Source organism: Lepeophtheirus salmonis, chromosome 4 (genome assembly GCF_016086655.4).
Source record: "Lepeophtheirus salmonis chromosome 4, UVic_Lsal_1.4, whole genome shotgun sequence".
Taxonomy (NCBI): Eukaryota; Metazoa; Arthropoda; class Copepoda; order Siphonostomatoida; family Caligidae; genus Lepeophtheirus; species Lepeophtheirus salmonis.
The window spans coordinates 38,458,015-38,483,868 of record NC_052134.2 but is presented as its reverse complement, the minus strand read 5'-3'; the positions used below and the strand labels follow the sequence as shown (position 1 = coordinate 38,483,868).

Below are 25,854 nucleotides of genomic sequence, written 5' to 3'. Positions count from 1 at the left end.
TGATATTACCTCCTTAAACATTTTTAAGACACAGTTACATAAAATGTAATACATATTATTTATATTTTTTCTATCCTTCATTAGACATAATCTGTTAATATTACCTCAGGGACAGATACATCATGGATCATGATGATTTAAAAACATATCATACTCATGTCCTGCCAAACTATACGCCAATATTGTGCGGTATGAGTTGAATAAATAAACGTCAATCTATTTGAATCAGTTTATTTTAAGATATTTTTGTAGCTCACCACGTGGTCTTTTACTTCTTTTATTACACCCATTGGAGCTCCTTGCTCAGGTTTTACAACACGAAATATTTGCCAAAAATATTTGACACTGACCATGATTATCTTGATATACATAAATTGTAGATATAAGTATGTATGACTTTGCTTCGAGGAAACAATGATTCAAAATATGTGAAGCATTCACTTTTATTCAATCGACCGATGATTATTAATTGTTCTTTTGTATTTCCGAAAGATATGGAATGCTTAGGAAATATAATAATATAACATGCAAGTAAAGTGCTAAAGTCAGGAGCATCCGCAGGATTAATTTTTTTTTTTTTTTTTTGGGAGGGGGGGGAAGGGTTTATTTTTTTAGAATTTTAAAAAAATTCTATGGACCAAAAATTAAATTTTTTGGAAAATCATTTCAAAAATTAATTTTTTCTCCAAAAAATTTAAATAATCAATATTTATTCGCAGAAAAAAATTTAATGTTTGGAAAAAAAATTTAATAAATTAAATTTTTTGGAATTTTTTTTTGAAAATTAAACTTCAAATATAAATTTTTTTTGCAAAAAAAAATCATAACTATGCACATAAGTTAATTTTTTTTTTTTTTTTAATTTGAAAAATTAAATTTTTTCACCCTTCGTCCTGTAGACGTCCCTGAAAGTGTTTGTTTTGTTAAATGTGTATTTTATAAACATTAGAAATGAAACACAACTGAAAAGAGAAAAAGTTTTTTATCCGTGTTACGAAATGTACGTACTCCTGCTTGTTCCTAATACAATATTCAAACACCTTATCATTTCAAAGTATGTTTAAATGTATTTAATAGTTTAGTAAACGTTTTAATTAAAATTTATATTTATTATCTCACATCTTTCTTTAGAGGTGTTTTTAATTTTTAAAAAACTTCTAAAATATGCTCGTATATAAGTACAAATATTTAATTCGGCAGTGTGGATTCATCAAAATGGGTACGTTCTACATTTACTACAAAAACACTTATTCATAGATAAATATATTATTTGGGCATTGAATGGCCATTTTTAATTGGGGAAAGTATTTCCCGCAATATTTAAGTCTGTAGTTTTTTGAAGGCCAATTAATATAATGTAAAGCTAGTGCAATTAAAGTTAGTTATAAATTAAATTAAGAAATAATTATTCAAGACACGCGCGTAAAAAAAAAAAAAAACTCTGTATCAAAGCGTCATATACTTAAACGGCATTTTCTTGGCTCACATTTCCTAAAAAACAATAAAAATAACAATAACTTGATGCTTTCTAACCTTAACATATATTTATATATATATGCAATACATATTACCGAATTTAAACTTTCTCTTTGACTAAGATTAGTTTCAAAATACTTTTTTTGTTATTATTAAAAATTTTCAATTAACTTTTTTTTTAAATAAAAAAAATATAACTCGTGTCGTTGTTCTCTCCAGAAGATTATTATTATTATTATTATTTTTTTTAAAGTCAAGAGACAGCATTAAGCAGACTGAAGCTGTATGCTCGTCAAACAATACCCCACCTATCAGAAGATCACCTTCATCGATCATCATGGGAGTTTCCTGTCCCCTCTGTCTTAACACTGAAGCCTTCACGAGTCTCCATAATCTCTACAATGCCTTAACAGGGATATATATTTGTCCAATATGCAAAGTAAAACCCAGTGGGTCTCTTGTAGAGCATTTGCTGACTGTCCACCTTACTAATGCTCCTTCACCTCCGAGTCCTTCCATACCAGACCCACTGGATGAGCTCCTCAAAGACTTTTCGGATTTTGTTCAAGATGAGGCAGAGGATAAGGTGATTGTTAAAGTTGAGGAAGGTGGTGGATCTAAGAACAAAACAGGACAACGCAACGACATCAACTTTGAAGTATTTCAAACGACTCTCACTGAAAATTCAAACGAAATAACAAATATTTCACCACCAACATCTGCAATTCTGGCAGCCGTTTCATCATCTCCTTCAGCTCGCTCCAAGTCCTCCAGCTCTTCAAATAACAGCAGTCCACTTAATAAATCCGTTCAATGCAACATATGTGGATGGAATTTCGATAATAACAACTTCCTACAGTTACATATGGTCCTCATGCATTCAGGACGGCAAGCAATATCTTCATCAAACTATACTGCTAATTCAAATCTTCCAAAAGAATACAAGTGTCGTTTCTGCACGAATGTGAGCTTTGATACTTTTAATGACTATGTCCATCACGTACAAGATGTTCATAATGATTATAGATATATTTGTCATATTTGTTCTCGAATGTTTAAGCTTCGAGGCTCCTTACTCGTTCATCATCGAGTAGTTCATACAACTGCTCGAGTCGTGCAGTCGCATTTATTAAATGAATCACGTACTGAATCTGTAACTCCTTCCAACACAGCTACTGTCACTACAGGGACAGCAGCAGCAGCCACAGGATCACTACCATCTAGTCAAGAGGAGGAAACATGTTTAAAAGAAGAAGAAGAACACAGCAAAGGCTCTCCTAAAGGACCTGACGAGAACAACACTAAATCCAATTTCCAATGTCCTCAATGCAACAAAACTTTTAAGAGAGAGTATCATTTGAATCAACACATCAAAGTACATGAAAACCGTTTTTGGGACTGTGAAGTTTGCCTCAAGAGCTTTACGACTAAGTATTTCCTCAAAAAGCACATGCGTCTTCATACAGGTATACACATTTTTATAGTGCTTTTCATATGTCTATATCAAAGTAATGTTATAAAATCATCATCCATGACTTTAAAAATAGGTGAGACTCCCTACACGTGTGGCATATGTGGTAAAAGCTTTACGTTTCAACAATCATATCACAAACACATGTTATATCACACGGATGAAAAGCCCTATCATTGTTCCCAATGTGGAAGGGCTTTTAAAGAACTTTCTACTCTGCAAAATCACGAGAGAATTCATTCAGGAGAAAGGCCCTTTGCTTGTGAAACATGCGGAAAGAGTTTTCGACAAAGGGTATCTTATCTTGTTCATAGGTAAAAACATATACCCTATTCAATGTTTTTGTTTTTTTATGTAGCCACTTAATTCAAAAAATATATGAAGACCGTAAATACGTAAATGCATTCAATGGATTATTGTATTTTGATAATATTATCTAACAAGTACATACACAATTATAAAGGCTTACATTGACCCTTTGTTCTCACAACTTTTTCTTGCTACAATTGCCATAGTTATATATCAAAGTAATATATATCAAATGAAAAGGAAATAACCCTTACTTTAATAATCCTTCTATACCGAGGTATTAAGATATTTAAGTAACAATATACAAAATTATTATTAATGATCCAAATTCCTTGAATTAAAAAATACTATCCCAAGTTCAGATCTTATTTTTATCTTCTAATAACAGTTTAACTACATATAAAATAGTATTTAACTCTTCTATGCATTCAAAAATAAAAAATAAACCTTCTTCTTGTCAATTCAACACATATCCTTGTAATTAAACCACTTAATAATATTAATTAATTATGAATTAACTTTTAGTTTTAACTTATTTTTTTATTATTTCATCAATTTTTAGCGTCTCTAATAATATTTGTTTTTTAATATTTTCAACACACTTAATGTAGGTGTCCTCTGATTGTAAACCCTATTAATAATCCACGTGTTTTTCAGTTTTCTGCCTTACCTTAACAGAATAATTGATGTTCTACAGACTTGCTTGCTTTGATGAAATAGTCATAAACTCTATTGTAAGAAAACAATGTAACTTGACTTAATCCCAACTAATTAGTTACTAAGTTAATGTAAATAACTTTTAAAATTACAAAAAATGGTAGTTGTTCACATGGAGATAATAGGTTTTACAAACAGAGGGCATACCTACATAACCTATAGGTAGCAACAACAAATAATAAACTAAAAATAAAGTTGTTGCCACGTTCACAATATATTTAAATAATAATGTTAACTAAATCATCTTTTATCATAGACGAATTCATACTGGAGTGATGCCCTATTCTTGCGAAGCGTGTGGCAAAAATTTCCGCTACAAAGTGACTCAAAGAACTCACAAATGTCCAAATGTTGGAACCTCCTCTGCAACATCTACTCCGAATAAAACAGTTTTCCCTGTCCTTCCAAACTCAATTAAAAATGATTTGCAAAAGTTTCGACAACAGGTTCAAGACAGGCGAAGGCATGATCTTGCAACTACGCCTCCATTCATTGGTGGGGAAATGCAAAAGCTTACGATTTCAGTCGAGGAAGATGAAGAAAAAAATGAGGAACTAAATAGCATGGAAACACGGATTGGACCCAATTTACCTCCAATACCTCTTAATTTAGAGGATATCTTAAAAGATGTTTGCCTTTTCTCTTAATATATGCATTATTTTTATAAGTCCGTACCTGATTGTATAGATTCTATTTTTTAGAAATGATCTGCTTTGAAATACATATTATTGGAATATAATTTTTAAATAAAAGTCTTATGTAAATAATTTTTGAGCAACAGTTCTTACCTTGAATCAACCACAAATAATCGACGAATGAAATCCTTAGCAAGTTCTGACGTTTGGGAAAAAAATTCTGAATCAAATTCATAGTCACAAGCCACAATATTCTCAAACGTTTCTTGCTGAGTCTCACCAAGGAATGGGCTTGCCCCAGATAGTCTAATAAATAGGAGAAAATATTTTATCAAGTCAGAAAATGCCAAATTAAAATTTTCACTTATAAAATAAGTGATTTAATTCATCAAATAATAGATTAGTTAGATCTATGATAATTGAACTGTATTGTCGATAGGATTTGCATTACAGTTCAAAGTAATAATAAATTTAATTCTACGGAAAATATGTATAACTAACTAACGCAACCTCATGACCACAACTTACAAAATATATGTAATTACTCCGATGGACCACATATCTGTATTGAGGGAAAGAGGTTCATAATTTACCACTTCAGGACTCACAAACTCAGGCGTCCCAAGCATTTCCCTTATTTCATTTCCTGGATGTATTTTTCGACTCAGTCCAAAGTCTATTAACTTGAGTAATTGGCTATGTTTCCCTAATAACATTATGTTTTCTGGTTTCAAGTCCAAATGGGATATACATTTTGTGTGCATGTGACGAACTCCAAGTAGGATTTGTTTGATAAAGTTTGAAGCTTCTTCTTCTGAGAGTCTTTCTTTTTCGGATATAAAGTCGAAGAGTTCCCCTCCTCGGAGTCTATAACACATAATAAAAGTATCATATTAGGATTATTAAAATTGGAAATCTTGTACTTTAACTTATAATAAAATTATTTTGTATTAAAATGTTTCCCAAACAATGAAAAAAAATCCCTTATTTTTAAATTAAATGTATATATTTCCAAAAATTGTAAGAGTAAATGATGTTACAGTAAAAACTTCATCTGCAGCGCCATAAGCCTTGCCATTAACGAAGAACAAGCGTGACAAAAGGCCAAAAGCATATTCTTAAATCATCTATTGTTTGAACAAATTATACAAATTGGCTTCTACTCTGTTATTATCCTGCTCAAATATTATGAGCTCCATTCATTTATTTACACATATATATTTTGAAGGTGATGCCTTTTTCATGTTCGGTTAAAATAATTCTCCCCCTCCCAAAAAAAAACTATAAATATATACCTATATACGTGTACTGACCTTCATTCTAACCTCTATTTCTCTCTCTCACTTTTCCTTTATAATTAAAGGCTTCTTTAACCTTATAATTAGTATTTGTTAAAATATAATAAGGCAATTATAAAACCTTAATATACATGCATAGGAATTCCTATATTCATTCGCTCAAGCTTAACTAAATAGCAAAGTTACTCATCTACCTACCCAGTTCTACATCTCTCATACACACTTGTGTTCTCATTTAGGCTACAAATGGAGTTCAACAATATTATTTAAAATCTCCAAGTATACTTTTTATGTAGGTATATAAGACATGTCACACTTGTTCAGATCGATCCTACATTATATTAGAGGAGAGCAGAGCATGTCTACTTTAATGATGTTTAGTCATGTTTGCAAACCTAGTGAGTAAAGTTCTTTTTAGATCCTTTTATTGTCACCTCTGCGGTGGGATCGTTATGCCTGTGGAGGGATTAGAGGGAGAACCAGATTGGTATCGTCATCGCCTCACTTGTATCCTTAATAATTACACTATTTACTGTAAATTGAGACAAACTCCCGTGCCTTGTTACATCTGTAGAAAAAAGTTGAGACTTTGGGATTTGTACGAGGAGTTTCCATTTACGTGTAAAAGACGCAGCTGTTCCGGGTAATTACGTTTCTTTTTATCATATAGTAAGGCAAAGTTATTAACAACTTAATCTTTTATGATAGATTCGAAAAGCCAATGGCAAATACAGGCTACAATCGCTATACTTGCTTTGCTTGTGACTATGATCTTTGTTTTACGTGTTATTCAAAAGAAGTCCCAGCAAGAGTCAGCTACTCTTCTGATGAATATCTCGAGAGCGATTGATTCAATATGTTAAATAAAACTACATGTTTACGTCTAGGTAACTGCTGATATCGACTTACAACTCTAGAACTAGTATGACTTGTGTTTGACTTTCGTAGACTTGATGAAGATAGATTATGTTGGCATGTTCCATCTCTGCCAGAATGTGTATCTCCTTTTGAATGTCCTCTCTAGCGACGCCTCTCCTGGAAGTCTCAAGTCTTTTTTTCTTAATAAACTTTCCAGCATACTCCGTGCTTGTACTCTTCTCCACGACTCGTCGAACAATTGCAAATTGACCGCTGGAAAAGGGATTCTCTCATAATTATTATTTATAACCATATTTAATACTCACCTCCCAATTTCTTCAAAGGTTTCAAAGTAGTCTTCAAAAGGCTCTGTGCGAAATTTTGTAGAGTTTATTGTTTGTACTAATTTATACATGGATGACGTCATTCTATTGTGAATTACTTGAAATCTGAAAAAAGAAATACAACATTTTAAAGCTTCTAAAGAATAACTATTTAACACTATATATATACATTCATACGTATATAGTAAAAATACTTGAAAATTTGACCTTTTGTAATGGAACAAACGAAATGAGTAATTTAGGAAGTAATTTTCTCTCTTTTACAATTGTAGATACAAGGTATGTACATAGGTACTTACTTGTATATTATTATTATGCAGAGATTATTATTATTATTATTGTTTCAAATATGGGAAGGTAATAATACTTTGTAATTGAGTGCATATTGTTTATCAAGAAACATAAGTTCAATAACATTAATTTCAATTATAATAATTGCCACAATCTACCTTGAAAGAACTCTGAAATTAAATACAACTCCTTGAACTATCATTTATTAATTTTGTTACTATTTCTTTTGGACACAATTGTATTTGATATATTGGTTTTCTTTATCATCCATAATTTGTTATAAAACACTTAATTTCCACTTCCAAATCAGGATATGATCTTTATAGTAACTGGTATCTCTCAACTTTTTCTTTTAAAAGAGAAAGAAAATTATAATCAAAATCCGTTGTCCATTCTTCCCAACTTTGGGATCATGCTCCAATACGTGCATGGGTAATTTTCAGAATGCAATTTTCCCGAAAAAATAACACATTTGTATAATGGTTATTCATACTGCAGTGTACCTATGATTCTTATTTATTTATTCGATTTTAAAAGATAAAATATTTGATTATTTGACACGAACTGCAATCATTAAGTGTTCATTAATTAATCATTGATTCATTTGATTATCAAGATCAATTGACTCGAACCTCTGTCAGAACTGTTGTAAGAAAAATCAAGGCAACTAACCGTCACAAGAAATAAATAAATATTGAGAAAAAATGTTTATAAGGAGTCTAAAATGAATTAATTAATACTTAGTTATTAAAATTCGGGGTAAATAATTGTCATTTTATCTTTTAAAATTTGAGTACCATTACCGTAAATTATAACCGCATTGTATGGTACCATCATCAAAAATATTTATTATTATTTTTTTGGCCGAGTGGCTTTCGGCAATTTGTTCTTAAATCCGCTCTTATCAACAACCAACTACTTTTGGGCAATTTTTTCTCTTTTTTGGTATTGGAATTGAGAGATATAATAAAGATAACAGCCTGAATAATAAAGGGTAAGAGTAATGGAATATTCAAAAGCTGAAAAAATGCGGCGTTAAAATTTTATGTATAATACCGAGAAATATTTGTCTTTCTTAAACTTATATATTAATTAGCGGGTAATTAATCTATCAACTCAAATTTCAACCATATTTATGGAAAAAATGCACAAGGCAAATGAGACTGCAGTAAATCATATACTGAAATAAAAACCAACAGTATAATTACATGTCTTTAAAACATCTTAATTTATCATGCAAGCATGGATTAAAAATTAACTTAAGATTCATTATATATACATTTTCTTTGAAGGGGTTCTTTATCAGGGTTATAAGCAAAAATCTCGTACTTCTTTACAAGATCCCAGCATTTATTTATTGCACATCTTTCTGCTTTACAATATAACACATGGTCTTTGAAAAGTCTCGGGCTTAACAAAGAAAACAAGTTGTTGTTTTTTTGTTCAAAAATGGTATTGATAAATTATTATTATTTATTCTCTTTATGGAGCGGAGTCCCAAGAACACCTTTTAAGCCACTGTTCACTTTGAAAGCTATTTTCCCCCCCTCAAAAAGCAGTCTAATATTAAAAACTAATGTTTTTGATCCAATATTTTGGAAATTAGGGTCCCACTTAGTACACTAACTGACCTACTAAAGAACAGATTGTCATAAAATTTTGACAGCTGTTTTTATAGGTTGGTACTTACTGAAAATGAGGTAAATAAAAAATTAAAAAAATAGCACTGTCTATGTGTAAAGCCCAGGACTTTTCAGCTCCTGTGTTACCTACAAGAGGGAACTCTACCGGAGTCTTATACACCTACATGAAATTGCCCGGAAAAATATTTCCCTGGAAATATTGCATAAAGATTAACTTGAGATGAAGCAGTGCAAATGATCTGTGTCGACAAAAAATGATCCCTAAGTAACGAGTCACCAATAAGAAACTGATAAATGAATATGTATGTATAATTCCACCTTTCAACTATGGATAAATTAAATATTTTTGGATCTTTCACTACTGACTTAAAATGTATTTATTTTTTTTAAAGTATAAGATAAATTTACATTTTTCATTTTTTACTATCTCATCTCAAAATTTCTCGGGATCCCAAATTAAAAAAAATATTTCCCGACATCTTGCTGAAGGACAGTTTCTCGGGAAATGAGAAACTCTAATAGTAATATATATTGACAAAAGATGGATTATCACATCAATCATGGGTGTATATGCAATTTATTTCTATAAACTTTGCATACATCTGCAAACATAAACAACTCTCATTGTCAAAAAGAAGTTGTTACGTGATTAAAATATTTATGGTTTAGGGGAAATAAAATTCGAAGTTGGTTATTTTTGTGCTTCTAAATTTTAGTTCAATATGGCATTTAACTTTTATCAACAATACACATTTTAAAAAGGTGAATGGTTGAGGTTTGAAACTTATAAAATGTAAAGTTTTTAAAAATAAATTGGCTGTACACGTATTACGTATATACGCCTTATAGATGGAATATTCTGGACTGGCATTAAACTTTTCAAAAAAGAACCGTAACTATTTCAACCCAAGATTAAAAAAAAAAAAAAAAAAAAAAAAACTGAGGCTGCAAGAATATTAATATAATATATTTTTTTTTTCTTTTTTCAAGAAATTTATGTCGATATTTACAAATGGTCGGCTGCAGAGAAACTCAACATTTTTTTAAAATCCGATGATAACTTTATATACGATAAATGTAGCCTAAAATACTTTGACTCAATATTAAGGCTGTTTACCCTTTGCAACATATCATGCAGTAATTGTAAAATAAATTTGTTTCTATAATCGCTTAAAGTTATGAAAATTCTGCTTGTACCATAATGGGTTATAAAACATACACTTTTATAACGGTTTAAACGTATTGGACAATACTTAGTACTGGATCTACTTTTAAATAAGATTGAATCAAATAAGTAAATGAACTAACATTGTAATTGTTCTTTATTATCTTACTATATGCGACAAACCCAAGATTATATACATTTTCTAAACTAAAGCCCAAGAACTCAATATGATAGGAAAAATCCAAGCACTAGCAACCCTGTTTGTAACTCCCCTTTACAACTGAATCAATAGTCGCGAAACTATCGTGATGATGTATTCATGATAACGCAACCTCATCATGATATGAAAGCCAATCATATTCGTTGAATTGAAAAATAGTATTTATGATTGGTTAAAATATGTAAGAATTTCATCTTGCATTATTATTTATAATTACACATGGCCCAAAGTGTTATTATGTAATTGGAACTTTTGTTTAGGTAGATAAGGAACGTCTTTATCCCATATACATAGGTGGGTAGCACATATAGACAATGTAGATACTTGACGGGTAGAAATGATTGATTGGACTTGATTATTGATATTATATATTTCATTTTTTTTTGTTAAAAAAACGATTTGTACCTAAAGATACTTTCCATCAAGTAATTTTAAATATCTCTTTGGATAAAAAGTACATGAATCATTTCATTCAATTTATAGTTAATAAGTTCTTATTTTTTATGGAGTATATATGTATACATATATATGTGATAGCATCAATTAGAGTAAATGAATATAACTATGTATGTACATACGTCATATCAAAGGATGAAAAATAGTTTTTACCTTCGTATTTGTTGATGAGATTAATAGGGAAAAAATCGGAGGGATTTGTCCAATTTCCGGAGGGCAAATCGATAATTGAAAAACTATATGTAAATACATTAAAGTAAATATTAATATCATTATGTCAAAAATAAATAATGTCTGCTAGAGTCTAATGATTTAAGATCTTTATATTTTTCATGTGTAGGAATACTAATACATAATATTATGTGTGTAGACGGTATTATTTTATAAATGCATATATTTATATATTGTAGTTCGGCTATAATAATCCATTGGTCAAGCGTTTTTGAAGTTAATATATTCAGCTTATGAATCATTAATACTATTTACATATTTTTGAGTCTTTAAATCGTTTTGTTCAAAATTGGATTGTGGACTCAGGTCTATGAAATGGGTATCAATTGTTCTAACAAGAGTTGTAACTCATAGGCGTCCGCAGGGGGAGAGCTGGAGGGGATGTATACCCCCTCAAAAATTAAGGAATTTTTTATTCTTACAAGAAAGTTTGATATTTGAAAATAAATTTAATATTAAAAATTTAATTCTGTGAATAGCTACGAGTTTTTGAAAAGATCCTGTGGGCGCCCCTGTAACTACAATTATTATTCTTTGGAAGGGGGGGGGGTTATTTTGACAAAACTTCTAAAATTTCCTTCCGATTATTTATCCAATGGTCATTTTCGACCACGCTAAGCCGACAGTAAGACAATAACCACTTGTACAGAGAGGTTGTATGTAACGTCATCATAGTTGATGTGGACCTTTCTGGGCGCCTAAAAAATCAAGTTTTATTGGAATAAAACCCTTTTTTAATTAATAATTAAGAAAAATATAGGATGTCAAAATATCCGTCCAACTAATAAAAAGACTTAAAATTTACAGTCTAGCAAAAACGTATCCGTCTCTTGTCGATTTTTATTATTTGACCCTTAAATGAATTAAAAATATGTGATTATATCGTTACATACAATCTTATTTTCATATTGTATATAAATAAAAAACTATTACAATGGAATAATATGATAATTTTCTCACAGTATCCTTCTTTTTTTTTCATCCCAATTTGAATAAAAAAGTTGTAATTATTTACACATTTTATAAAGATTTTCAGTAGATACTACTCTGATTTTATTCAAATATCCATTGTTCATTATTTGAAATAAGTAGCACTCAATGGAGGCGTTAAGTTTTTTTTTTGCTTTAAGTCATTTGGTGAAGTTTACATTACCCAGATTTATTTGAAATTTATCCATTTTTTGTAATATTGTAAAAATAACAACTTTGAGTCGCTAAGATCTCCTTCAATTATGATACAACTTATGACGTAATTAAAACCCTTTATAGAACTCTTAATTTGTAGCTCATACCAAGAGTTGAGAAGGATATTCATATCTCATAACCTATATGATTTTATCCAGCTATGTATACGGCCGGTTTAAGGGGTTCATAAGGATCATTTCCCCCGGTCCCGCTCATGATTATAAAAATAAGTGTCTGCATTGGGTAGATTTTTATAAATTAATAAATTAGTTCTAAGAAAAAGTCATACAAAAAAAACATTCGAAAATATATTTTAAAAAAAAGTTCTAAATCAAACTTAAATTAAAAAAATATATATTCAAAGCTAAGTTTTTAAAAAAAGGCACTGAACTTAAATCTTTGCCTTTAAGCTACACTCATGATTAAATTGAACGTGTATATAGAATGAGCATGACCACATTTATCAATTCGCAGAGATTATTGGCCTTTCCGAAGACTCTTTATAAAAAAGAGATGGTAGTAGACTCCACTCATGGAAGACACAGAAGCAGATAAGACATAACTTTCAAAATCATAACAATACACAACCATTAATATTCATACCTCGTAGAAACAACTTTATGCATATAAAGAATGCTATTAATTGCATAAGGGCCTTGAAACTATATGTATGCGTCTATATACGATTAGCTAAGCATTCGTGTAAATCTAGTACTATGCAGAGGAAGCTCTAATCACGTTTAAGCTCTTTTATATTAAAAAAAATTAAAATTTGTTAAATGGTATATGAATGATAATAATACGTTATAAAAAGGCTTTATGAATTACATTATATGAGTCTATAAAAGCAACTAACTACTGTGTGGGACGGACAGAAACTCATTAAATTATTGATAAATATCAAGTAAGAGGAGAGGGGGATTTGCAATTTCTATGCTTATATAAATATATGCATTTATTTATTTTGTTAGGGTTTTTAAATACATATGTACTCCTACGATGATATAAAAAGGCCCGGCTAGTAGGTCAGAGGGTCACGACGACTACAAGAAGTTGTAGATATGTATTCTGATTAGTGAGCCAATGAGAAAACGACAAAGAAAGTTTGCAGATAGTACATGCGAACAACCGACTGATGTATCCGCGAGTCGATTATATTATTGGTATTGTACTTAGACTAAAACAAAGAGAGATCCGTATAATAAAAGTTAAAAGTGTTAACAAAGAAAAAATCTTAGAACTAGAATCAAGAAAAGGAGAAATCACCAGCGTATCCGATATTTCATATAATTTAATTCATAATGCTCTATATTTCATAGACATATTTGGGTCAATTAATAGCTTTGTATTAAAAAAAGAATAGTAGGCCCAAAGATACCCAAAAATGTTCTCAATAAGTAGTTACATGTAGAATCAACCCTAAATTGATTTATTAAACTAAATTTGGCTCGTATATGGTCTTTCAAATAAAGTATATCAATATATATTCTATGTTTTATGACAATGAATTTTTACTACAAAAAGTGCAATTTGCAGAGACTCCAAACAATTGATCAAGAATATTTTGATAATTATAGTTGGCTGTTGTGTTGACAAGTCAATATTTTAAGTTATTTTTAATTTCAGAATACTTAAGGTGGTGAGGTCATCAAGTTTATTTGACATGGACAACCTATGCAATTTGAGACATATGATGATACCACTTTAAAGTGTTATATAAATGATTATTTAGATTAAGAAAATTAGAAATTTCCATAAAATTCAATACGTTACCATCCATAAAATAAAAACTGAATGGTAAATTAATTTAAAAATTCAGAGGAAAAACTTTTTGATATATAATTTTTCAAAATCTTGGCAAATGATCTAATTTGCAACGGCTATGAAAAAAAATTATACAGCTACATACTTATATGATCAATATCATTTAAATTTTGTTTCAAAATTGTATCTCAAAGAATTTTTTTTTAACAATCGTCTAATCAATTGGTTGCCAATTATTTGAATTCCCAAATAATGAAATGTATAAAAAAATGACTTGCAAATATATCCGTAATAACCACACTTGGAGTTTCAAGGAATAAAAGTAATTTGAAACTTGTAATCTATGGATTTTTTGGGGAGAATAAATTGTTAAATAGTTAATTTGCTCTAAGAAAAACTTCTATGGATCCTAGTATGAATTTTTAATTTATTTTAACTTTTTGTCCACAACAAAAAATGTCTTTAGCAAATATATTTCAGTTTTTGATAATAAAAAACATATCTTACCCTTATCTCTCTCCTCAAATCAAATCTTACTCTCAAGGTGATAAAGATGACGACTGCACCTCAAGTCATCTTTTACACTCAATCATACTACTTTAATAATAATACGTAGACAACACCAAAGATCTCCTTCTTTAAATTCCTTACCTCATCACCCTCATATTTCACTAAATACCTTAGTAGTATATAGTTACTCTATTAATATACTCATATGTATATAATATGTAATTGTTATTATTAAATAAAAGAATGTTATAATGTAGCCTTGAAGCCATCAAAATTCATTGACAGGTCCTTTTTAGCTTATCCATTATACTTTGTAGACTGAGGGGGGAAATTGTAGATATTGCATCCATCTATTATTATATTCTATACGTATAAGCTAAAGAATCCAAGAAATATAACATTGAACATTTATTGACATCGTTTTTATGGGGTGGATTTTTATTAGACAACTTTTTTTTTTAAATTTTTTATTTATTTTGAACTTTATTTATTGTCAAAATTGTCCAATTTTAAATAATGTTGTGGTACTTGGAGAATATCTTGATATTTTCTCTGCTGGTAAGATCCAATGTAAAAGTTTAAGAACCACTGTTCTTTTAAATAGAATTTGTACGAAGGATAGACAAACAATAACTACATCACATCTTTTACTCATGACTCTTGAAAAGTATTTTCTTTAGAATTCTTTTCAAACATGAAATGGGTCAAAAACTTATATTTCTTAGTATATATGATCCCCCAAGAGAATGACTCTTAGGAAAAAAAACCCAAAGACCCAGATCTGTTATTTCTTTTAACCTTTTAATAAGTCAATTAACTTATACTCGTATATTAGTACCATTCTAATTATGTAAAGATTTTTCCGATCGCTAAAATGTTTAGTTGTAAATCATTTACATATAAACAATTTCCAATGATAAAAAAGAAATACAGAATATGTATTTAATTAATCAATTCATGAACTTGTTCTATTGATTGAGGAAATTAAGTATGTTTATTTTGATTATGCCCTAACACTATTGAACTAACAGTCAATTTAGTGCTGTTTGGCATTGTAATACTATTGTGGTATAGGGTTTTCTGAGATATATAAAACAGTACTACTGTTATTAATAAAGCAAAACTTATCTGTATGTATGAAAAACAGTCAAAGGGTGCACTGTATTTAGTAATCCTTGATATTTATTATAAACCAATAGAGTATATAGAAAAAAATGAGCATTATAATCAGGGAGCACAGTATAAAATGAATTAAAACCCGCAAGCGTTTAGTTCAATTCATATTTAAATCAAAAAATGTTGATTTTTTTCTCTGTTGAGGAGAGCTAGATTTGATTGTGTACATGAAAAATGGAAAGTAAATCCAAAGAATTATGGTGGAGTTACTTTCCATATTATTACAGCAAAAGTTATGTTTTCGTCGACTCCTAATAACTCTGGCCCATGCCAGTTACTACAACTAGTATTAAATGATAATAGAAACCAATACTAGGTAGTTTCATTACGTCATAAAAATATTGATCTGCCGATAACATGCCTCTATAAATTTCTAAGCTATCTTAAATAAAATTGTTATTCATAATCTGGTCCTCTGCCCTGCAGGGTGTCCCTGTAAGTGCATGTGAATTGCCCTTGATTATATTTTGTTCTTTATATTTCGTAAAAAAAAGTATCGGCATAACCTGAACCGGTGCAGAAATAATAGTATCATGACATCACTAGTTCACTTAAATATACACTTTGCTTTCGAGTATTTGACAAAGTTTATCTACTGATTGTGAAAACATATAAATGAACATACTTTGAGCAAATATCATTTGATTCTCTCTTCAAATGACCATGGGTAAATCATGTAATTCCATACTTATAGAAAGTAACTAAAACCACTCATTTCCTATCACTCCCTCTTTCCTTTACAACCATCTTCTCATCAAATTAGTGTCTCTTTCCGTGTATATGTATGTATATATGTAAATAGAGATATTATATACATATGTTTTGTAAGTTTATACAAATGCATGACATGTTTTCAAGGCGATTTCGTGACAGGTTAATTGAGAAAGATTCACCTCTTTGACAAGATTCTCTCTTATTTCACATAATTTGTATCTTCTCATTCTCCTCTTTCACAAATTATTACAATGCCTCATGTACATAAATCATTATGAATTTTGTTAAAAATTAACTGATTATTTTTCTCTTTTTTTTGCATTTGAAACGTGACGAATTGTTTTATTGTTATTATAGTTCCTCTCTCACTAATGAGCCTAATGGTCGCTGATTATGATTTACCAGGATTCAACGCAAATAAGTTTTTTTTCTTCGTAAAGTAAATAATTGCATCCACATTAATGGCGTTTGTTGATTCGTGATCACGGCACCTTTTTTTTATGATAACTATCATTACGTATCTAAGAATTCACTGATTACTAGGGAGGATTTTGAGCGATTACAGACGTTCAAAAATATTAATTTGTTAATGATTACATTGTATTGGATGAGAGGCAGTCTGTATGTAAGCCACTCTTCATGTTTGGTTTCCCTCTCCCCATCATGGATGCACATATTTCATACATTTATAGATCCTCATAATGACTTTTCAAACCTTAAGTTATTATTTTCTTTAATGCTAGTAATAAGTTAATCCTTTTTTTAAATTTTTATTTCAAGGAGAGGTTATGACTTAACATTTTTTATACTAACTTATTTATTTATTTGCTATTAGTCAAACATTTACGTCTTGCAAAGTAATTAGGCGTTACCAATGGTTTTATTTATATATTGTGCCTATATGTGGTAAAAAGCCAAACGATCACGAAATGTGAGGGAAAAATAATTTGATTTATTTTTATCATGCTGTGTTTTTTCTTCATAAATTTCATGGAACAAAAAATGAAAATTAAAATTACACTAGTCCTGTTCAACAAAATAATATTTGCCGTACTTTTTATCATATTTTTTGGGGAGTATCAAGAGTGTGAATATTGATTGTTTTTCTTTGTCTGAAAGTTTTTGGAAACTTCTATTACGGTCCTTATAGATGTAAAAAAAAATCCTAGCTATGTAATAGTTTTTAAATAAAAATAAATTTTTAATTGACAGAATAGTTTAACAAAATACATATCAATTATTAATTTGCACTCATTTGAATAAAGAATCATAGTATAATAAAGTTATATGAGTATAATAAGGCATGATACACGGTACGAAAGTTGTATTTTTCCAAAAAAAAAATTCACTTTCTGTGTGCTATGAAGCTATTTTCAAAATAAAAACAAATAATTTATTTATCTAAATCTATCATTTATTTTTTTGAACAGGCTTAGTGTACATTGTTGATTTTAGGAGCTTTATCCGTTTTATAAAAGTACCAAAGAGCTTTCTGTGACTACCATTGCAAAGTTTATAGCCATACAAAGCTAAATTCTTCATGTTTATAGCCATACAAAGCTAAATTCTTCATGTTTAAATTATCTCTTGAGTAATTAGAGTGCTGGACTCTTTTAATAGGTATCTGGGGAGTAGTTTTGTAATCACGGTGTCATACATTGACGACTCCATAATCACACAACTTTCCATTGATATTGTTGGTCAAAAAGGAGGGGAGGGAGTTGAATTTGCTCTTTTCTCAAAATGAGTGTCCAAAACTCATATTATTGGTCTATGAATTTACAAGCATAGGACATCAACACGACAAGCTTTATTTTTTTATAGATTATTTGGATAACTATTTCTAGAGATATGAATATCTAAGTTTCACAAGATGAAAATAAAATTATTTTAGCTCTAATAAAAATACTTCATTGTGTTTGTATTACAAAAATATCGCTAAATAATATGTTAAATGTTATTAATAAAATACACTAGGTTTTGTTATAAAAATATGAGTTCTTTTCAAGCTAGAATTAACTCACAGTCGTTTGGATTTTCAAATTGATTTTTTCACTTTAATATGGTTTTTTTTAAAAATATGAATTTTTTTTTTCACCACATGCGTAGGAAAATAATACCAGCCATTAGTTTAGTAATCATATCTCTTCACTAATTTATTATACAATGAAAAAATTTACATATTTGAAATCAATATGCTAAAATTAGTCTAACATGCAAATTTTGAGCATAATTAAATAAAAACTATTGATAACTCTAGACGCCCATATCTTGAGAATAAATTAACCAATTGATGTTAAATTTTCATACCTAAGTTGTACTTTCAAATTATTTCTTCCTAATTTCCTCTTAATTTTTTTTTATTTAAAAAATAAATGAAAAAGTAGCTAATTCTATGATATATGATTAGCTTATGTGGTCCATCATCACCCCCCCCTTCCCCCTGCAACGAATATATTATATAGGGAACTAGTTATAAATGAAAATTCCTGTTTGAAAAGTTTAAAAAGATAAAAAACTCAATTCAATATTTAAAAACAAAAAAGGATCTACTCTTTTATCTTTGACCAAAGTCCACTAACAAAAAACTGACAATGCATCTTGGGGCGTCAAAACATATACAGAATAGGGTTCCAAATTAAAAGAAGATCTAATCGAAAATTGTGGACTCTGTGTTATGTATCATACCATAAAAAGGTTCTCTCCTTTTTATGTAAAAAAAATATTACATTCTATGTTTTTTCATAGATTTGTCAAAAGCAAGTACTAATTTTGTTAGTGTTAGTTTTGTAATAATTGATCTCCCCCCTTCAACTTTGCTTCTTAGATTTATATTTAGAGCTTTTATATCTAGATGCAATATCGCCGTAACTATAACTTATAAAAATTATTATTTTTTCGGAAATGTCATATTTTGATCATTATTTTTTATTTTTTGAATATCTATATTTGATGATATAAGAGAACTCAATAACATGGTTATTACAACATGATCTTCTTCTCCAAACTTTACCCACAAATCATACAATTTTTGACAATTAAATATAGTCACAAAAGCGGGGTAAAAAATACAGTTATGAATACTCGCCTATTATTTATAAAATTTTCATCACATCCCTTGACCTTTTAAGAATATTCTGTAATGATACATTCCCCAATAGAAAAATAATCTACACAGAATAGTTTTTAAATTGAAAAAAGGAGGATTTCCAATGCCCAAATTAGACTTTTGTATTTATCAAACTACCTTAAGGGGTCATGTAAAATGTATATGCGCAAGTTTTTGGCATTTTTTGCCCCCGACACTCTTCTATCTGTGTACATATATTTTACGTAACCCTGAACAGGATCTTTAGAAAAAAAGTATTTATTGAATCCAATTTGCTTATTCCCAAGAAAAGAGCGATAAAATTGCACAAAAATATTTTGAACAATACGTTAAGAGATATCTTCCTTCTCCTAGCAGGATATATGTCTATAAACCTAAATTAATAGTTTCAAAAGACTTGGTTCAGTATTAATATAGATTTGATTTCAATTTTATTCAGAAAAAAAAAAAAAAAAAAAGATTGATACAATATTATGTAAACTCCGATTGTTTACTTTTTATATTTTGATCTATGTATTTCCTTTTTAAACAATATAGTTCAATACCGTATGATTTAATAAAAAAAATAACATTAAGGTATGATATACTTCTGCTTTTTAAAACAATCAAATCAAATCGGTATTTCTGTGAAACTAATATGTAGGAGCCAAATTTTCTTTTGTAAATTATACCTTAAATGTTTAAGTTATCAATAAACTCCTTAGAGGAAAAAAAAACATAATGGAAAAATCATAGAATCAAATACCTGAACACTGGATTTGATACGGAAAAACTAATTACAGATTTTTGTCAGTGCGTCATATATTATCAATATTGATCAAAGAATTTAAAAAGATTTTGTATTACATACTTGTGTAATTATTGAGGTTTGAACATAATGTATACTATGCTTTTAGAAATGGATTGTCTATTGATGCGTTCCAAACTTGTACACGTTGTTAATCTCTAGTGTGACCATATTTTCATTTAAAAAAAGAGAACATTTTTTAAATGGGGGAAGAAGGGCTTAATATTTTGAAATTAATACATTTAAGAATAAACTATAAATGAGTTTTCTTTAGACCTTATTATTTTTTTTTATGTTGGGATTTTTGTTTTGCAATTAATCAAAAATCTCTATTTCAGTGGATTTTTAACATGCACTATTTGTTCCTCATAAAAGCAAATAATCCATGAATTAATAACAAAATCTAAGGCTCTCCGAGCAAGATGTAAAAAGTAGATAAATCAAGTGAAAAGATTGCTCTACAATAGTCATTTTTTAGATGGCCAATGCGGTTGAAAATTATTGTAATGTTGTAAATGTACCGATAAATAAGGATCTAAATGTATTTGTTGGAAGAAAGGTAGGGGGGAGAAGTCCTCTGTGATTTTGGTTCTTCTTTGATTTCATCCATGACCATATTCAGCCTTAAATATTATCTCAATAATATATGGAGGAGAGTTGAAGAAAAGTATAAACAATTGTTGTTGAATATTATTATTATTTAAATTTGTACATTCTTTGTTCCTCTTTTTATGGTTTGAATCCGATAGTATAAAACTACAATACCTTGAGAGTGAATATATAAGTATTATATATCTTTCTAATAAAGTGTGACGTATAAGCTTTTTAAATTCAGAGTTATGGACTTCTTCTTTTTGTTATTGTAGATTTTTAGCTTTGTCAATATATCTCTCCATTAAGAATTATATTGATGGATGCCAAATAAAGAAAAACACTCAATTTTGAATAATTTTATATTTGGATCCTTTTGAATATTTTTATATTAGGATCCTTTTGAATATTTTTATATTTGGATCCTTTTGAATATTTTTATATCTATTATATGAACAAAGTGACACATTGAAATGTTCATCTTTTCATTTTTTAAGGAGAAGTCAAGACAGTAAAATATTACGAATAAGGTATAAAATCAAGAGTAATTGCTCAAAGTTTGAAACACCGAGGAACAGAACCTCCAACATGTTCCAATCCAATATTTCTTCCTATTTAGTTAATCCCCACCCCACTCATGTCGAGAATGTAAATATTTGTATGTCGAACTTAGCCCTCCTTCCTTCTACGCCTAAAAAAAAAAAAAAAAAAAAAAAAAAAAAAAAAAAAAAAAAAAAAAAAAAATCTCTTTTGCTTAGAATTTTTCAAAGTAATCAAAACAGAGTTTTTGACTTTACTTAGAGATGTGGTGGGATGATGCATAAAAAGACATCCTGGAGAACAATTATGTTCAAAGAAGTCAGAGTTCCCTTTTGAACCAAACACCGTTTCGGCAATTATAGGTATAATCCAAGAGATCCCGACTATTTTTCCTACAAGTTACATCCGTTACATTATCTATTACTTCCTTGAATGAGGTGTTTTGATTTGTTTTGAGACACACCACAACAAAAATGTACTTTAGCAAAAATAACAAAGGGGGGTGAAGTAAATAAATTTTTAATTGCTATTGGGAGTCTTACTTTTCATCTCCAAGTTGAATAAACTAAACTACACATTTGTCAAAAGGTTAAAGGTCTTCAATCAAATGACATCAATTTCAATAGGGTGTGATCAAACTAAAAAAATATATTATCAACAAGGCCGTGTAACAATCTGTAGCTTTTTGTTTAAACTAGTTGTTTAAAAAAAATGACGTACGATGAGCAGAATTTTTAATGTACCTCCTGTGTGGGCAACATTAATTTATATTATATATTAAATAATATTATCATAAAGGAAGTTGTATTATTTTACCGCTACAAGGTGTCACTCTCTGTTGCTTTCTTTAAAAGCTAATATAAGTCAGCAAGGCTCATTTCCTATTAACTGTGATAATTATAAAGGGCTTAAAATTAGCAGCCCCCCAAGAAATTTTTTCCAAAGTGTCACCCTGCTAATAAAATATGACTTTGTTTTAAAGATCTGACAAAAAATAAGGGTTTTTATTACTATTATGAAAAATTTCCTTTTTCATTCTCTTTTCCATCACAAAAAGAATATAAATATTTTCCAAATTGAATAAAACGTGCCACAAATAGGTAGGTTGATATCTACGGAAAGCAAAACTCTGTGTCGAATTGTATTGTAAAGGTGTAGATTTCATGGGGTTTTATATATATATATGTACATTTATGTAGATATATTTATATATACATACAATAATAGTACTTATATCAGAGGGAGAGGTAGATAAGATAGGACCAAGCACAAACCCTCTCCTTACTTACTCACTTCCTATCTCTTAAGATGCATAGAATATTAATTATACAAGTAAATATTTTTCAAGAATAAAAAAGATCTTTTTATAGCGATATATTTAATTACTGGAGGGGGTTCCTAAGTTGTTTAAAAAAACAACAACCAAGAAACCTCCCCTGGTTTATAAATACATATTCAACTATGTATGTACTTGCTCCTACATACATACCAAAAAGCATTGGATGATGACGATTTAAAAAAACCAAAAATCTCCAAGCTGAGACGGAGATCCCTTATCAGGAGCATACATCATTATTGAGATTTTATTGCAAGTAATTACTTGAATAATTATATAATTATTCACATGATGAGACTACTTTTTCTTGATATAGCACCTATGTATGAATATGTAATATTGGAATGGAAGGAAAATTAATCATGTCAGATATGAATCTCTAGGGAATGAGCTTTTTGTATATCCTCTCAATAGGGTTTTCCATACATTTTATGACGAAGGCCACTCATTCTGAAGTTGAACTGACTTAATAAATATTTGTTATAAAAAATGAACAATAGTTCTGGATCCTTAGAGCACAGAAATGGCTAGTTACCAAATTTATTTTAAAATGAGTTGTACTTCTACTATAAATTACAAATTTCGACTACTTCGGCAATATTGTAAAAGCTAGTATACATATTTGTCTATTGTTTATGACGTTAGAGTCGTATTTATACATAAAAACAATGGTTGAATTGTGGATTAGACATAAAATTAAACAAAAAAGGAATTAGACAATGCTATTTTTTTATGTTATCCTTCCGTCTTTGACAAAATAATAATTTTTGATTTCAGGGTAGATATTAGGTTTTCATTTTTTGAAAAAAGGTTGAGAGGTGCAATAAATAAATGTATCTCTATGTGAACTATATGGATTACTCAAGAGAAGGATACGAACAACATAGATTATTTTTCTCCAGTCAATACATTAGTCATCATAAAATTAATGTCGTATTTTTTATAAGATATATACTTAATTACTTAATATACCGTGAATCGATACGATAATTATTTATTTTTTAGTACTGTTTAACTTTTAAATTGATTAGATTTTATTTTTAAATTTCTGTGAAAATTGTTATATTGCCCGGGGATGCCAAATAGATCATATGGGTTATGATAAATGGTAAATTTATTTTTTTCAAATACATATCCATCCATTTGTAAGGAGAGATAAATATATATGCAGGCCATTAAAAAAGTTAGGGCCGATTAGACTTATCCTTCTAGTACCAAGAAACCTCTTATCTGAGTATCTTAAAATATATAAAAGAGGTGAGAAGCATCTCTGCATTATCACAAATTATATATATAATAATTTTATTTGTAAGCAATTTATATCAAGAAATTTAGAAAAACCATATCCGCCTAAAATTAATTATAAAGTTAGAAAGCAATTTGCTGCCATCACTACTCAGAAAATGGAGATAAAATACTTAAAAAATATAACATCAAAGGAAACTGCAGATTTAGTACCAGTTTCCGTAATAAAGCATACAGCATTGCTGGGGGAGTGCTTCCTGTATTCATTATAAATTATGTTATAGAAAAGAAATATCATGTTTGACAAAGTAATAAGTGGAAAAATAAGAAAAATTGTACAATTGATCAAATAAACACATCAAAATTGAATTCTAAATTATTAATATTTTTTTAGTATATTAACTATATGGCTAATATAATGTAATAAGATTGTTTCTATTACTGCCATTTGTCCATTTGTAACAAATCATTCATGACCATGTTATTGATCTAATTTCTCAAAAAAAAAAAACAATATATGTATGATTTATTTAGTACATATTTGTTATGACGACTAATGTACTTATTTATCTTTACTCTTTGATTCTTTGTTAGTGTATCCCATGGTGAGCACAATGATAATTATACTGCATCTCTCAACCTCTTTTTCAAAAAGAAAAAGAAAAAAAGGATGTAGTAGTATGTAGTTAGCCAATGACATCCCTCTATTCAACTATTCTTTATTTAATTATAGAGATACATTTACTACTTAGTCAGATATAAACACCTGACACAAAATATATCATAATATTCAAATAAAAACAAAATAGTAGATGTTTGTTGCAGGGAATTTATGCCAAGCTAAACAACAACCGCTCTGAAGAATTTATTTGTTAGCTTTTTTCTCTCTCCCCTCAAAAGTGTTCTGTTGGTTGATTTGTTAGACTTGAATTAAGTGTTGCTAATTTGTAAATATTCCTACATACTTTTAAAATGAAAATAGTCCAGCTACCAGCTCATTTGGCTCTTTTTCTTTTTTAATTTTGAAGAGTGGAAAGTGTTCTACAAAAAAATATGAATTGAAAATGTGTTAAATTGTATTTTTAGTCAAATTTAAGACATATTAATATGTAACCGGAATGGATTGGATATATGAGGACGAAAGGGAGGCAAGCTCTTGTACTGAAGGTTTCTTTTTTTTAATTCTTACATGAGTAGATATATACACAATTGTAATGTAGTTCATTATGAACATTTTTCCTTTCTTCCTATCGTGAGTTGTTATACATAGATATATTATTATAAATTACTAATTAAAGAGAACAAAATAGGTATGTTATGACTATCTACTACATATCTACATAAAAATAAAACAAGCATGCAAAGGAAACTTATTCCCTTTATAGACAAAACCATGGGGCTACATAGGTATATATGTATGTATATAGTCAAATGGTTGTTCTATCTTTTATGTACAATGTACCTACATAGATGAATAGATATTCAACTCCTTATTTGTATGTGTATATGAACATATAACTATATGTTGAAACTACTCCTTCAAGGGTGGTAATGCTCCTGCAGGAGCTGGGAGGGATTCCTTCTCTATTAATTGGCACTTATTCACCACATTCAATGTACCTATTACATCAACTTTATTAGCAATATAAATAGAATAAAATTTAATTTAAAAGACACCTGGGAAAAATCGCAATACATCCGTAGTTATATTAAATAGAAAGATGTGAGAAACAAACATTAAAGAAATTAATTCTGATAATAATTATTTATTTTTATTTTTACA

At 29.0% G+C, this 25,854-nt stretch overlaps 2 protein-coding genes across 8 annotated transcripts in view; one reads left to right on the top strand and one right to left on the bottom strand.

Moving 5' to 3' along the window:
• Positions 1-25,854, bottom strand: part of LOC121115899 (death-associated protein kinase 1) — a 234,235-nt gene that overhangs the window by 77,268 nt on the left and 131,113 nt on the right. For all 7 annotated transcript variants that reach the window (XM_071887894.1, XM_071887897.1, XM_071887899.1 and 4 more), the window contains exons 2-5: positions 7,091-7,213; positions 6,816-7,037; positions 5,137-5,475; positions 4,762-4,914 (exon numbers count right to left, since the gene is read on the bottom strand). In XM_071887894.1, the coding sequence (XP_071743995.1) occupies positions 4,762-4,914; positions 5,137-5,475; positions 6,816-7,037; positions 7,091-7,191 (815 nt within the window). In that variant the 5' untranslated portion in view covers positions 7,192-7,213. The remainder of the gene's footprint in view (positions 1-4,761; positions 4,915-5,136; positions 5,476-6,815; positions 7,038-7,090; positions 7,214-25,854) is intronic.
• Positions 851-4,725, top strand: LOC121115900 (uncharacterized). Its single transcript, XM_040710080.2, has 3 exons — positions 851-2,942; positions 3,024-3,261; positions 4,230-4,725. The coding sequence occupies exons 1-3, from the start codon at positions 1,814-1,816 to the stop codon at positions 4,618-4,620; spliced, it is 1,758 nt and encodes a 585-aa protein (XP_040566014.1). The 5' UTR covers positions 851-1,813; the 3' UTR covers positions 4,621-4,725.

Excerpts from the sequence above, each read along its gene's own strand:
- LOC121115900 (XM_040710080.2), top strand. The coding sequence starts at position 1,814 with ATGGGAGTTTCCTGTCCCCTCTGTCTTAACACTGAAGCCTTCACGAGT. Across the intron at positions 2,943-3,023 it reads GCACATGCGTCTTCATACAG|GTGAGACTCCCTACACGTGT; the intron begins GTATACACATTT and ends CTTTAAAAATAG. Across the intron at positions 3,262-4,229 it reads GTATCTTATCTTGTTCATAG|ACGAATTCATACTGGAGTGA; the intron begins GTAAAAACATAT and ends CTTTTATCATAG.